The following is a 13,031-nucleotide window of genomic DNA, read 5'->3' on the forward strand; positions in this document are numbered from 1 at the left end:
CTCCAGGTGACTGTTGTTGGGATTTTGCACTATATAAATTAAATTGAATACCTTACTTTTAAATACCTTAAGTAAGCCAGTAACCTAAGAGCTAAGTGCTCTATTGGGGTGATACAGAACTATGAGGTCTTTAAGATAAGATGGGGCCTGATTATTCAAGACCTTTTATGTTAGAACATATATGACATAGACACCAGCAGTGGCAGAGAAGACTGATTTAAACTACTAAAATAACACGTGAAGACGCTAACGCAAATGCTAAATGCAAACCTAACATTTCTGTGTTCAGAAAAAGGTCACCGTCAAGGTTCTCAGTATGTAAGGACTAATTTCCATGTGGAAAAGATTACTCGTGAGATATCACTCTGTACCTGTTTTTCTCCTTGAGCTGCAGAGACCGTCTCTCATACAGATGCTTTCTGTCACACATGATGTTCTGCAGTTTCATTTCCAAGATGCCTCTGGTAATGGGAAAACACAGTGACACGCATGACAAATATCCTATCTGAACATACATTATCTATCTCATGAAGAAACCCAGCCGGGGGGGGGGGCACAAGCCAGTGCAGTGTGCTCCTAGTCCTACGATTGGTGAAATGTGTCAATTAAAGGGATATGAGTTGTTAGCACTACCTGAAAAGCACTATGTTCGATTCCCTAAGAATAGTCAAAGTCGCTCAGACTAAATGAAAGAAAAAAGAAAAAAAAAAGTACCTGTTGCCCATAAATTCATTCAGCTCCTCCTTCTTGATCTCCTGCTCTTTCAGCAGCTGCCTCTGAATCCTCTGACTGGCCTCCACTTGGACCCTCAGACCCTCCAGCTCTTGCATCACGTCCTCCTTCTTCATCCTGAGGGAATGGTTTCGCTCATCCACCGCTTTTACTTGCTGCTCAATTTCTGAAATCTCCATATTTAGTGTTTTCATCTTCTTCATTGCAGCTCTGGTATTTGTGTTTCAGGAATTGGAAGAAATGTAAAAAATAAAGAACGAACGCAAGTATGAGAACAGGATAAAAGTGTGCTCTAGTGCATATCTTATGAAATAACAGCATGCGCATGCATCTTTTACATACACCCCACAGTACCCCTCAGCTTTGTGAATTTGAAATTACAAGTCAGCGCTCAAACAGCTTATACAGACAGTTCCACCGCAATACTCGCAAGCCAAATATTAATTTAAAAGAAACATAAAAGGAACTGCAGTGACGCAGCAAGTGAATCATCCTGCAGCTGCACTTGAATTACAATAAAAAGACTGATGCCTGAAAATTTTTGAGAATTTGGGTAGTACAACAAAAAGTACCCCTCATTTCAGTTCTTTATTTGGTAGTACTGTAGATCAAAAGCCAGAGAATCTGCAGAAATGTAAACTGAAAAATGGTTTTCAGTAGGAAAAAAAAGGACTGATATCCAAACAAACATTTACACTGAGCATAAACAATTAAAAAGAGAAAATCTTTCCACTATGAATCTTAATGGTTCATCCAGATACTTTTATTTTGTTTGTGTACGAATTCCAGATGAAGGGGTGGAGGCAGGTTAGAGCAGTGGCTTTTCGAAAGTTGCTCCAGCTGTCTTTTCTTTTCTGTGTCTCTGAAGCACCCTAGCTGTCTCATTGACATTCCTGGAATTTCTAACTATATTCTCCTTGCTCTTCCCCAGCAAAGATTAGGAGGAGTTTACTAATATACTTACTCCTTCGTCGAGCGTTTCCTTTCAGCCTCCTTTAAAATCTGGTCAGGTATTCTGATGAGCTCGGCCTTCTCAGCCTTGTAATACATATGGAGATGTTCACATGTAAGAAGGCAGATTTGCTATTTTATTGATGGCACCCTATAAGCTATTCCCCCCTCATTCGCACAGACCTCTTTAAGCTCAATGAGAGCCTTCTTATCTTCCAGCTCATTCTGTTCTGTCAATATCTGCTTTTCGTGGGTTTCTATATCTTCCATCAGACTTCTGTGAGGTATAAACACAAGTACATTAACCTCTGGAACAATTTTCATTAAAGGCGTGATAATAAAGTGATAATATCTGCAGTTAGACACAAAACAAACTCACACAGAACACAGATAGTGGTTAATGCATGTTAAAACTTCATCATCATATAATACCTGATTTCTCGCTGTCTTTGTGCCACCTCTCTCCTCAGATCCTCATATTGATCCTGCATGACCTCTGTCTTGTCCTCTTGCTCCTAGAGGACCCATAGAGCGTGTAAACCACAGACTGATAATACAGAATTATCAGGTACATTATAACGAATTGAAGCTCACACTTTGTATTTTTCAAACTGGTGGATGGGTGAAAGGATAAAAATGATTATTATACACAGTGAGCGTTTTTAAGTATTTCAAGTTAATGACCCAGACTGACAAAATCAAGAAGCCAGAGTTTTTCCAGATTTTTTAAATCTAAACTTTTCAGAACAAACCAATTGAAATTCAACATTTTTTAAAAGTGCTAGATTACTCTGACTTTACTTTATTTTAAATCTAATATACTGGTTCAACATCTGACTCAATCTAGTGTATATAAAAATAACAATACAGTAGGTTTCTGATTTTTTCAAGTGTATGTGGCATATATTGTAAATAGTGAAGCCAGTTGAGACGTGCCTTAAATTTGGATTCTTTAAGTTGCTAAATTCTTCTAGTTGGTTCCAATGAGGTAGAGCAGGTCATCTGTAAATTGGAAGGTTGGCGGTTCAATCCCTGGCTCCAGAGAACCAGGCAAGCCAGATACCCTTGGGCAAGATAGTAACCCCAAGTTGCTCTCTAATGCATCCATCAGAGTGTGAGTGTTAGACAGAAAGCACTTAAGAAAACAAATTACCTGAACAGCAAGCACGCCACCGGCAGTGGAACTGATTACTTCTTTGGCCCTGATGATCTTTGAGTTTAGAGTTTTATTATATTTTTTAATAACTTGTTTGGTTGGTTAAATACTACCCATGAGCCTCTTTGACTCATTAAAAACACTTTTTGAGTTCAGGCTAATTTGTAATGATCTGGTGCTGCACTCCGCAATTAAAACGGTAGCATATAAACACATGCAAATGTTATTAGCACTGCCGCTGAATTTATTCAGGAAATTTTGCAAAGCTCAGACTCTTTTGACATTAGCAGCACCAGCAATAAAATGTAGAAAGTTTGATGAAATTTATAAATGTAGTGCTCCTTGAGAGTAACCCTCGGGGTTGTTTGGCAACATCTGATAAAATGTTCTTCACCAAAAGTGTTGCTTGTTATTGTTTATCATTAAAATAAAATCCAAGGGTTGGAAATGCTACGTTATGGTGAAATTATTAATAAGAATTTGGCCTGTTAGGTCGATTTGTTATTAATGATTAAATCTCATTCCACTTGTTGCCCTCCTTTTTGCTACACTGGAATAAAAATGATTTAGCTTCATACTGCTTGAAATGACAGTTCCCGCTCTTCATATGGAGGGATTACGCCTGCATAGAGGCTTAAAGTAAAACTCATATTTATCCTCTTTCAAGACCATTGTTGGAATAGTAATCCACACCTCTGAAACTAGAACTGGATGGTGCAATAATGAACTTACAGCAGGTTTCATCTGAATTTCATTCTCTTTCTCCAGATACTGCTTCTCTTCCCAGAGACTGCAGGCCGGTGAGGGTAGGTGAAAAGTGTAGATCACACGAGAATACAGGAGAATGTGGAGAAGAAAACAAAATTATCGGGAATTTCAAGAGGAATAAATAATCGTTTTCAGTTCTCAATTCAACAAAAAGAGGAACACACTGACACAAACCTGCATTTATATTGTTAAAACTTGACTAATGTGCAGTTTTCAAAAAAGCAAATGAAGCAGAATCAACATATTATTAAAGAGCATGCCAGATAAGTTGCATTAGTATATTAATATAAAACACTTTATTCTATACTGGCAAATACACCAACAGTGCTAAACACTTCATCCTATAGAAACAGATAAATTGTGTCCAGCAAAGTTTGACTGTGTATATAAAATATAATTTCTTTGCATTTTTCATCTCCCCGCGGCAGATGTGTTTTTTGAGCAGTTGATTAAAGTTTGGTATGAAATAATTTCAAGTCAGCTCTGTCATAATGAAAAACCTTACTAAAGCACATACTGTACAGCTCACAAAGTAAATTATATTAATCTTCCTGACAAGCTGATATATTGGATATTAAGTTATACACAAAAACAACTATAGAGAAAAATGCAGGAAGGCTGCAAAATGTGACCAAAAAAATGTGCTGAATTCCTGCGTATCTGTTTGGCTACAGATGAAGGACGCAGTGATTTTAAAAGGCATATTTGCATGGTGAGCATCTGCTTGTCATATGCAGACTGATAGCCATGTGGACAAGTGAGGGGAAAGGGGAATAAGCAGGAGAAAAGGCAAGAATGGGGGGAGAGAATATCTTAGTCTGGAGGCGATGAAAAGAAGGGTGGCAGGAGAAACCGAGACGGTGGGAGTGCAACAGAGTTCACCAGCAAACGCTGTCACAAACAATATGCACAGTCAGAATGTAATAATACCTATGACTGCATCCTGGGAGAATGCTCTGCAATTGGTTTTCATTTAATATTTCAATTACTGTCCGGACTACAACTTTCTGCCTGGGTGTCAGCACTAAAAATCACTGTATCCTACAGATCGTATCTTTGCCGCGGAGTGGTGAGTTTATGTGCAGTGAGTGGTTTTATATTGCCAGGGCGATCTGGAGTCACTGCAGTGCAGGAAAAATAAGTGTGGGGATTGAGTAAATGAGATCTTTTAGCAAAATCACAACAAGCTTTTCATCTTCTTCTGACCTCTGACTGTGTTTTATTTGAGTTTTTTCTAAATACAATTAACAGTATTTGTGAGGGGTTCAGTGCCAAAAGCCGACCTGGGAGGCTGCTATAAATCTGACTACCAGTTATAAACAGTCTCCACCACACAAAGTTATTTCTTGAAACTTAGAAACTCTTTAGATTTTTCAGAAAACTTTTTAATCAGTCAACTTTTATCCTTCAATGTAAGTTTAAGGTTTTCATTATTTTTTTTAGTAAGCTAATTTTCATATACATCTCAGATGCCCCTTTCTTGCTCTTTAATCATGCTGAATGTCTTTGCCTGGCATTTATTTTTAACATTGTTTTCAAGGATTAATGCTCATAATGTTTGGGAACCACCAGAGAGTGTTATCATGTTGCTTAGCAATGTTCCTCTAAACTCCCTTTGCCACTTGAAAAAAGTTGAGTTTGTGTACAGAGGAAGGGGAGATACTCGAGCGAGTCTGGTATTTTCCATTTCTATGGGTGTGTTTGACCTTTTGCACGAGCTGGACTGAGTGAGTGGTGAGGAGGAAAGCCTGTCATGAGAAGCCAGCAGGGTGAGAGTAAAATTGGTTGCGATAAGGACAGAGACTTATGGGTCTGAAAGAAAAGGATAAGAGACGAGGAACAGAAAGTACCAGACTGGTGTAAAATAAAAAAAATTAAAAAAAACACTAACAGTGTACAGAGCTCAGATGAGTAAACATCTTACATCCGGATTGAACACAAATCCACTTGAGGCTGGTATTTGTATCAGTAATTGCGTACATCAAGTTTTCACCATGCGGTAACACTGAGGAATGCAATAGAAATGATGTAAATGCAATAACGTTCAGTCCTAAAGCAATGTTTTTATTTCTATTAGTGTGGAAGCGCGCTGTTGGCCAAGTGCTGCACAAACACAGCACCGATTTGATTTGAGTGTGTTTGTGTCTTCTACTCTTTCACCTTCTAAATTCAATAAAAAGATGCTGCCTCATGTAGCTCACTTCAGTGTTTGGTCCCCAGTTACCTGACTGTGTGCTACTGCGGGTGTGTGCAGTGTGTATGTGAGCACGCTTGTGTTTGTGTGTATCCTCCAGTCAGTTTGTGTGTCCACTTCTCTCTTCACCACTGCAGTTTCATTTCTGTGTTTTTCCTTTTACCCTCTTGCTTCCTACTAGTGTGTCACTATTTTGCGTAGGTGTGCATATGTAACTTCCTGTGTCTTTGTTTGATTCATTTGGCGTTTGATTCAATACCTGATTGAAAATTGAACGTGTAGCCTCGCTGATTGTAGTAACAGTGTGTGTAAATGAACACACACACACACACACACACACACACACACACACACACACACACACACACACACACACACACACACACACACACACAGATATACACTCACCACTTTAGCTGGTGTTGTGCCTTATATTCTCTCTCCTCAGCTGCTTTTAGTTCATTGCATGCCTGAAGGAGCTGTTGCCTCAGTTCATTGACCTCACTTCCTGGCTCCTCAGAGGTGCTCTTCTCCTCTATCCTCTCCAACTCCACCTGAAACCTCTTCAACTCAGCCCGACACCTCTTTGCCTCTTCTAAAAGGTGGATTTCAGAATCCTGGGCACTGTTGTATGGAAGAGTGATTTAAATGTGTGGTTTTATTTTGTCATTAAACAGTAAATATCAGTTCAGTATCACATAATCTCCACGAGGACATGCCAAGTTTTCTGCTGTCAGTTAATAATGCAGTTATTAATGCTGTTTGTTTTAAGCTAGCAAAATCCATTTAAATCCTTCTAAACCTAGGTCCATAGTGCAGTGGTTTACATATTCACCTAATAAGCAAAATAGGCTCAGTTTGATCACAGGAGGAGACACAAATCCCTTTCAGGTTTGCATCAAGAAGGGTATCTGCCAAATCACAAAACGCAACCTGCTGTGCCGACTCTTTGTGAATAAGTGAGCTTTAAATCTATATAAACCTAATGGGTCTGATCAGAAATTATTATACACAATCATTTGTAAAGAGAATCCAGTGGAAAAAAATAGCCGAACAGCTTCAGGCCTCAGTTAGCAGGCCTGTTAAAAGTTCATGACAGCACAATTAGAAGAAGACTGAACAAGCATGGCTTGTTTGGGAGGCTTGCCAGGAGGACACCATAGGCAGCATTGCTTAAGTTTGTAGAGCTCAATCTGAACAACAATCATAAGAATATGAGAACAATGCCCTTTGGACAGATGAGAACAAAACGTACAGAGCCACATTTGGAGAAAAGCACAAACTCATACCAACTGTCAAGCATGGAGGTGGAAGGGTGATGATTTGTGCTTTTTGTGCAGCTACAGTACATAATACTGGACACCTTGTAGTTATTGAGTGGACCATGAACTCCTCTGTAAAAAAACAAGTTTCTAGAGAAAAATCTTTTGGCCGTTTGACAGCCAAAGCTTGGCTTAAACTGCTTAAACTGGGCCTGGGCAACAGGTCAAAAATCTCAAGCCCCAGTCAAAGTCCAGACTTCAACATGACTAAAGTGCTGTGATGGGACCTTTAGAGAGCTATGCATAAATCAGTGCCTGAAGTAAATTTGTGAAGAACAGTGGGCCAAAATCCCTCCACAACGATGTAAGGGGCTGATAAAGTCATTGTGAAAATGACTGCTTCAAGTTATTACTGCTAAAGGTGGGTCTATAAGCTGTTAAATCCTGGGGCGTAATTAGTTTTGTCACTGATTTACTTTTAAGCTAATAAAGTTCAACATGCATAATCAGCTGTCCCAAGAAACTAAACGTAGAAATGTTTTAATTAGTGCTGTCAGCGTTAGCGGGTTAACGTGGATCACCCCGTGCGTTAACGAGCTAACTGCGCTAACACGTTGACGTCGTGCAGCGTTGCTGCGTTATGAGGTTATGGCGTTAACGTCATTTTAACGAGATTAACGAGGACAGCACTAGATTTAATCAGAACTAGTGTTCAAATCAGGATACAATAACAGTGGAAAAGAAATATGTCTTGAAGATTTTCTCTCACTGACAAGTGTTTCAGCCTATACAGCAGTTGTAGTGTCTGTAACCTCTTCACACTTCCTCACCTGCATTCTACAATTCTCTATTAACGTAAACAAAGCTGCTCTTCTCTTCTGAAAGTACATCGAAGATTTTAAAGGGTAAACAAGTGAAGCGTAACTGGATCTGACAAAGTGCTCGTTTTGCCCAAGGAAATGTCACTGTAGTCAAAAAGTGATTCCAAAGTAGAACACACAAAAAAAAAAACCTGGTTTATCAAACATACCTCTTCAAGGTATCATGGAGGAGCTTGTAGGTAGATTTCAGTTTGGCAGCTTTGGTCTGGCTGATTCTGCCCATTGACAACAACTAAAGAACACAAAAAGAATATTAGTTTAACATCATCATGAAATTAAGAATGAAGAAAGATATCGGAGCTACAACAGCATTTAGACTGTTCGGGCTCAAACCCTCCTGCTAGGGTTTGCCAGCTCAGCTGTCATTATCAGAGAAAATCTGGTTGCACCCAGAGCTGCCTGTTCAAAAGGACAAATTAATAGAATATCACATCCTGCAGAAACCTCTTGTCCCCATTCCCCCCAGATTCAATATCCAAAAAGATAAAACTGCTAGGAAACAGAAAAACAGAACAAAAAACAAATCTTATGACCAGTAAGCAGTTTTCTTTAATATATCTTGTGACAAATTAAGTCCAAGAAGTTGAAAGCTAAATCAATAGATTCCATCTTCAAACATCAAAATAGTCCGAAATGAAACGAAAAAGAAAAAAACTGAGATCAGCCACAACAAAGGGCAACCTCCCGATATCCGTAAAAGGATTCATCCCGAGTTGGGGTGAATAAACCTTTATCGCCGCAGCAGATATCAAAAAATCAGAACACTTTATCGAGATCAGTAAGAAAAATCAAACAAACATCAAACTATGGCCAATCTCAAAAGATCAAGAGCATTCACTGAAAATGGCCCATATATGATGATAACTACAAGCAATTGAAGACAATCAATCCTTGAATGATTAATAAAGGTTTAAGATAAAAACAAAATACACAGCTGGGAAACTTTGGAAACCAGCAAAACAAAACACAGCGCAGATGAAGATATCAGGTCAAGAGCACTGCGAAAGGGAAATAATCTGCAAGAGTTGTGAAATTTCTCTCCTCACAAAGGGAGTTGTATGTGTGTGTGTGTGTGTGTGTAACGGTGATAGAAACAGAGGACAGGTGTTGTTCCGGGCTTATCTTTAGAACCAGGTTGGTGGAGAGGAGGGAGTAATGAGGGATAGCCTTGTCTGTATCAAAGAGCTGCAGAACTGAGGATATCTCAGGTCGGACTGTGTAGCAAGTAATCTAACGGCAATGAACACACACAAACGTTTTGATCATATATATATACACGCACGTGGGCTGATATCTCACCTCGACTACAAACATTAGGGATAGGCGATTATGTTTTCAGATTCATCCTATTAAATTGTTTATCTGGCTATTGTCAAAATTGCTTGAAGTACCCAACCACGTTCCAAGGTCCGAAAGGACAAAGATATGAATGTTGTGAATGATTTAGATTAGGACTCTCTGGTTAATATGATTTATTACAATGTTGTTTTTTTCTGTTTTTTCTGGTTTTTGGAAGGGGGTGGGGTCAGTCCCAAGGTCATATCAGTGTAACTACAACTGTGGCAGGTGGATCATCCCAAAATACGTCTTGAACTACTCTTTAATAATGACTTAATTGCGACATTGAAACTAATTTACTTTAAAAAAGGATCTGACGCTAAATTCTACACAGCCATTTGTGTTGTCAGCAGCACAGATGACACCAGTGATGGAACAAACATCCTGGCTGTAAACTGGGCATTTATCTGAGAGAAGCAGCCTGAAGCGCTTCCAGGCAGACTCTCTAATTCTGGTGCCAAGACTTATCTTGAGCAGCGGAGAGTACTGGAGGCTTTTAAGGGGTGGGTGCATGAGGCTCACATGTGGCAAAGCATCTCTGAAGTGAGGTAGAGACAATTACTGGAAGATATTTACTCAGGCATGAGGACGCACATCCAGTGGCTGTCCATCTTTCCCCCAACCTCCGCACACATACGCGAGCATGTGATCTGTGCTGCAGAACAGCAGGAAAATGTTCCAGGAATACGAGTGTGTAGTGCAGCAGGTATGTGGAGTGTGTAACAAAAAGACACTGTGGGCTTTAATACTCTGCACCCTCAGGGAGAAAAATAATGACAATAGCTACGAGGCAAAGCCATGAATTCCATGACATGATCTCGCGCTCTCTATTTCTACCGTCATCTCCTCATATCGACTGACTGAACTGGAGTGGAGCCTACGGCCAAGCTGGATCTCTTTGTCAGGAGAAGTTTTGTTCAGGAACATTTTCCTTCCTGGAGTGCCAGGTTTTAAACTTATTCTGTAGAAACATAACATCACTTCTGCAGAAGTAAGCCATGTAACGAGGCAAAAAATGCTCCAGAATGAGTAAGAAAAAACAACTGCACATTTTGTGGTTATGAATCACATAAGAAATTGAAACCATAGCTATGTCCCAGAAACAAACAATCAGTGCCAAGTTCATGAACCCACAAAAAGAAGCCTCCAAGCATCCAGCCTCATGTAGTCACTGTGAGCCCTACAGAGTTCATGCTAATGGCTTTCATTGCTTAATAATTTCTATAAGATGCTCCAGGAGGGAGGCTCATTCATGAGTAATGTTTGTGATGAAGTATGACTGCAATATTAATTATGACCATACAAAAACCACTGAAAATAACCACAGCACCATTTTTTCATTACATACAAAAGCAAGTGTATTGTTCATTTGCTGATTAAGAAAGGCGTCATGATCTGTTTACATTAGAGATGGACCGATCCGATATTACGTATCGGTATCGGTCCGATACTGACCTAAATTACTGGATCGGATATCGGAGAAAAATAAAAAAATGTAATCGATCCATTAAATATCACGAAAGGACCTCACAAAACTTGCAACACACCGTAACTCACCTCAGAACGTTAGCACGTCGGAGCAGTGTGCATCACGTGATAGAGCGGCTGTGGCATGCGGGACCTGTGGTGGTCTGGATAGCATTTGGAGCTTTGCTAGCAACCTGGCATTTCATCTCCGACAAAGTTATCCCGAGAGAAGTAAAGCAAGTGTGTAAGTCCATCTCTGAATGTTTGTAAAGCATTCCTGCGTTAAGCTTAACAAGCGACTGCCTCTTCTTGCTGCTACTTCAATCATGAAACTGCTTAATGATCAGCTGATCGGCTTTTCTGTCCGTCTCTCTGGTTTGTTTTTGGCCCACTTTGCACCAGAAAGAGGAAACCAGCGGCTGAACAACAGAAGCACGTTTAAGCTTGATCAGCTGTTGTTAGAATGTATTTAATATTACTTTCTACTGGAGGATCTTTTTCTACATAGCTGACGCTGGTAACTGTGCAGGGGCGGATCTAGCAAAGTTTAGCCAGGGGGGCCGATAGGGCATTAACAGGGAAAAGGGGGCACAAAGACAGACTTTTCTTTCTTATTCTCATTTAAAATGTCGAGCTTTTAATAAATAATTATCTGACACCCAAAGTTTTAATTTGATGCAAAATGAATAGAAGTCCATTACTGTATATAGTAACTATTAAGTCTAATATATATACCCTAGTAAGCTATAGTACTTTTTCCTTTGGGAAGGTACCATCTGTGCAGTCTGCAATTCTGTTGAAGAAAGATGTTGAATCTATTTAATATTTCTTGAAAAATAATTGATTTCTGTGCATTTTTTTCACACTGCATCAAATTAAGGTTGATTACGTCGATTAAGCATCATGAGGTGGAGCGTGAGGGGTGGTTCCCCATTTTTTATTTATTTATTTTTGTTGTTGCTGGGAGTTGGAACCCTATTAGTTAGGTTGCTTAATATTTATGCTAAGTACTCTTTCAAATACCAGAATAGGGAGGATGGTGTAGGTTTAAGTTTATTAGATTGATCAGTATTGCTGAACTATGAAATAATTTTTTTTGCATACAGGTATAACAGAATAGCTTTAGTGTAGTTGTTGTTTTAAACTTGAGTATGAACTTATACAAAATGCGGCAAGATATTTAAAAAACAGTTTTGTTGATTAAAAAACACTATATTGGATTCATATCGGTATCGGCAGATAACCAAATTTATGATATCGGTATCGGTATCGGACATAAAAAAGTGGTATCGTGCCATCTCTAGTTTACATATTTAAATAAACAATATAAACCCATTCATAAATCCATTATTGGCGACTTCATAGCAGTTTTGAAACACAAAAACCATGCGCAAGCTCATGGATGTCTGCAGTTTGGTTAGATTCATTCAGCTCCATTCCTACACATTTATTGTAATAGAGTGACAGACCGCTGTTTTAAGGGATTCGGTTTTGGAGGTGATCTTCAAATTCGTTTTCTCTAGTGAAATCCTTTTGTAAAGAGTTTATAATATAGTGAGTGTTGTGTGTGTCTAGTAAAGTATAACCTAGTTATTGACATGGTCCAATTCTTCACTAGTGAGTGCAAGTGACAGCCCAATACAACTCAACACATCAAACCTCCACGGATAGCAGTTCACTCGCTTTCTTCAGCTGTCAGGAATATAAAACCTAACTCTTAAATCTAATTTCTGCTTTGACACTGTTGGATTATGCACTGGGCATACAAGCTAATGGTGTTTCACACAAATGCAAGCTTTGTTAGCCCGATAGCTAGCTGTTGTCTGCTTCACCAGATAAATAATAATAAATAAAAACGAATAAAATATGATTGTGTCTAATAAAAAAGTTTGGTCTCCTCTGTAGATGATAATTTGGTAATGTCATAAATTAGTGCGACTGCTCTTGTGATTTGGTGCTATATAAATACACTTGAATTGAATTGTGTGCAGTCATCGTATCAAAGTTTCTAAAGTTTTGCCCTCACTAAGCAATCCAACGCTGTTACCATGGACCAACAAGTCCATGGTAACAGCGACCTGTTACCATGGACAGGGTTGCATTGACAATCCAACACAATGGGCAGCACATTGAACATTTTATAAGTGGTCAGAAACTTGTAAATAACTCATGAAAGAATAAAGTTGCGTTGAAACCAAGCACACCATTGTTTTTCTTGTGACATTACCAATAAGTTTGAAGTGTCACATGGCCCTCTTCCTATTGAAAAAACAAAAGTTGTA

At 39.1% G+C, this 13,031-nt stretch overlaps 1 protein-coding gene across 2 annotated transcripts in view; it reads right to left on the bottom strand.

Moving 5' to 3' along the window:
• Positions 1 to 13,031, bottom strand: part of ccdc146 (coiled-coil domain containing 146) — a 67,512-nt gene that overhangs the window by 39,749 nt on the left and 14,732 nt on the right. For both annotated transcript variants that reach the window (XM_004560900.5, XM_004560901.6), the window contains exons 3-10: positions 8,094 to 8,176; positions 6,210 to 6,425; positions 3,572 to 3,629; positions 2,116 to 2,198; positions 1,867 to 1,960; positions 1,697 to 1,770; positions 715 to 942; positions 372 to 461 (exon numbers count right to left, since the gene is read on the bottom strand). In XM_004560900.5, the coding sequence (XP_004560957.1) occupies positions 372 to 461; positions 715 to 942; positions 1,697 to 1,770; positions 1,867 to 1,960; positions 2,116 to 2,198; positions 3,572 to 3,629; positions 6,210 to 6,425; positions 8,094 to 8,176 (926 nt within the window). The remainder of the gene's footprint in view (positions 1 to 371; positions 462 to 714; positions 943 to 1,696; positions 1,771 to 1,866; positions 1,961 to 2,115; positions 2,199 to 3,571; positions 3,630 to 6,209; positions 6,426 to 8,093; positions 8,177 to 13,031) is intronic.

The sequence above is a fragment of the Maylandia zebra genome, linkage group LG17 (genome assembly GCF_041146795.1).
Source record: "Maylandia zebra isolate NMK-2024a linkage group LG17, Mzebra_GT3a, whole genome shotgun sequence".
Lineage (NCBI taxonomy): Eukaryota > Metazoa > Chordata > Actinopteri > Cichliformes > Cichlidae > Maylandia > Maylandia zebra.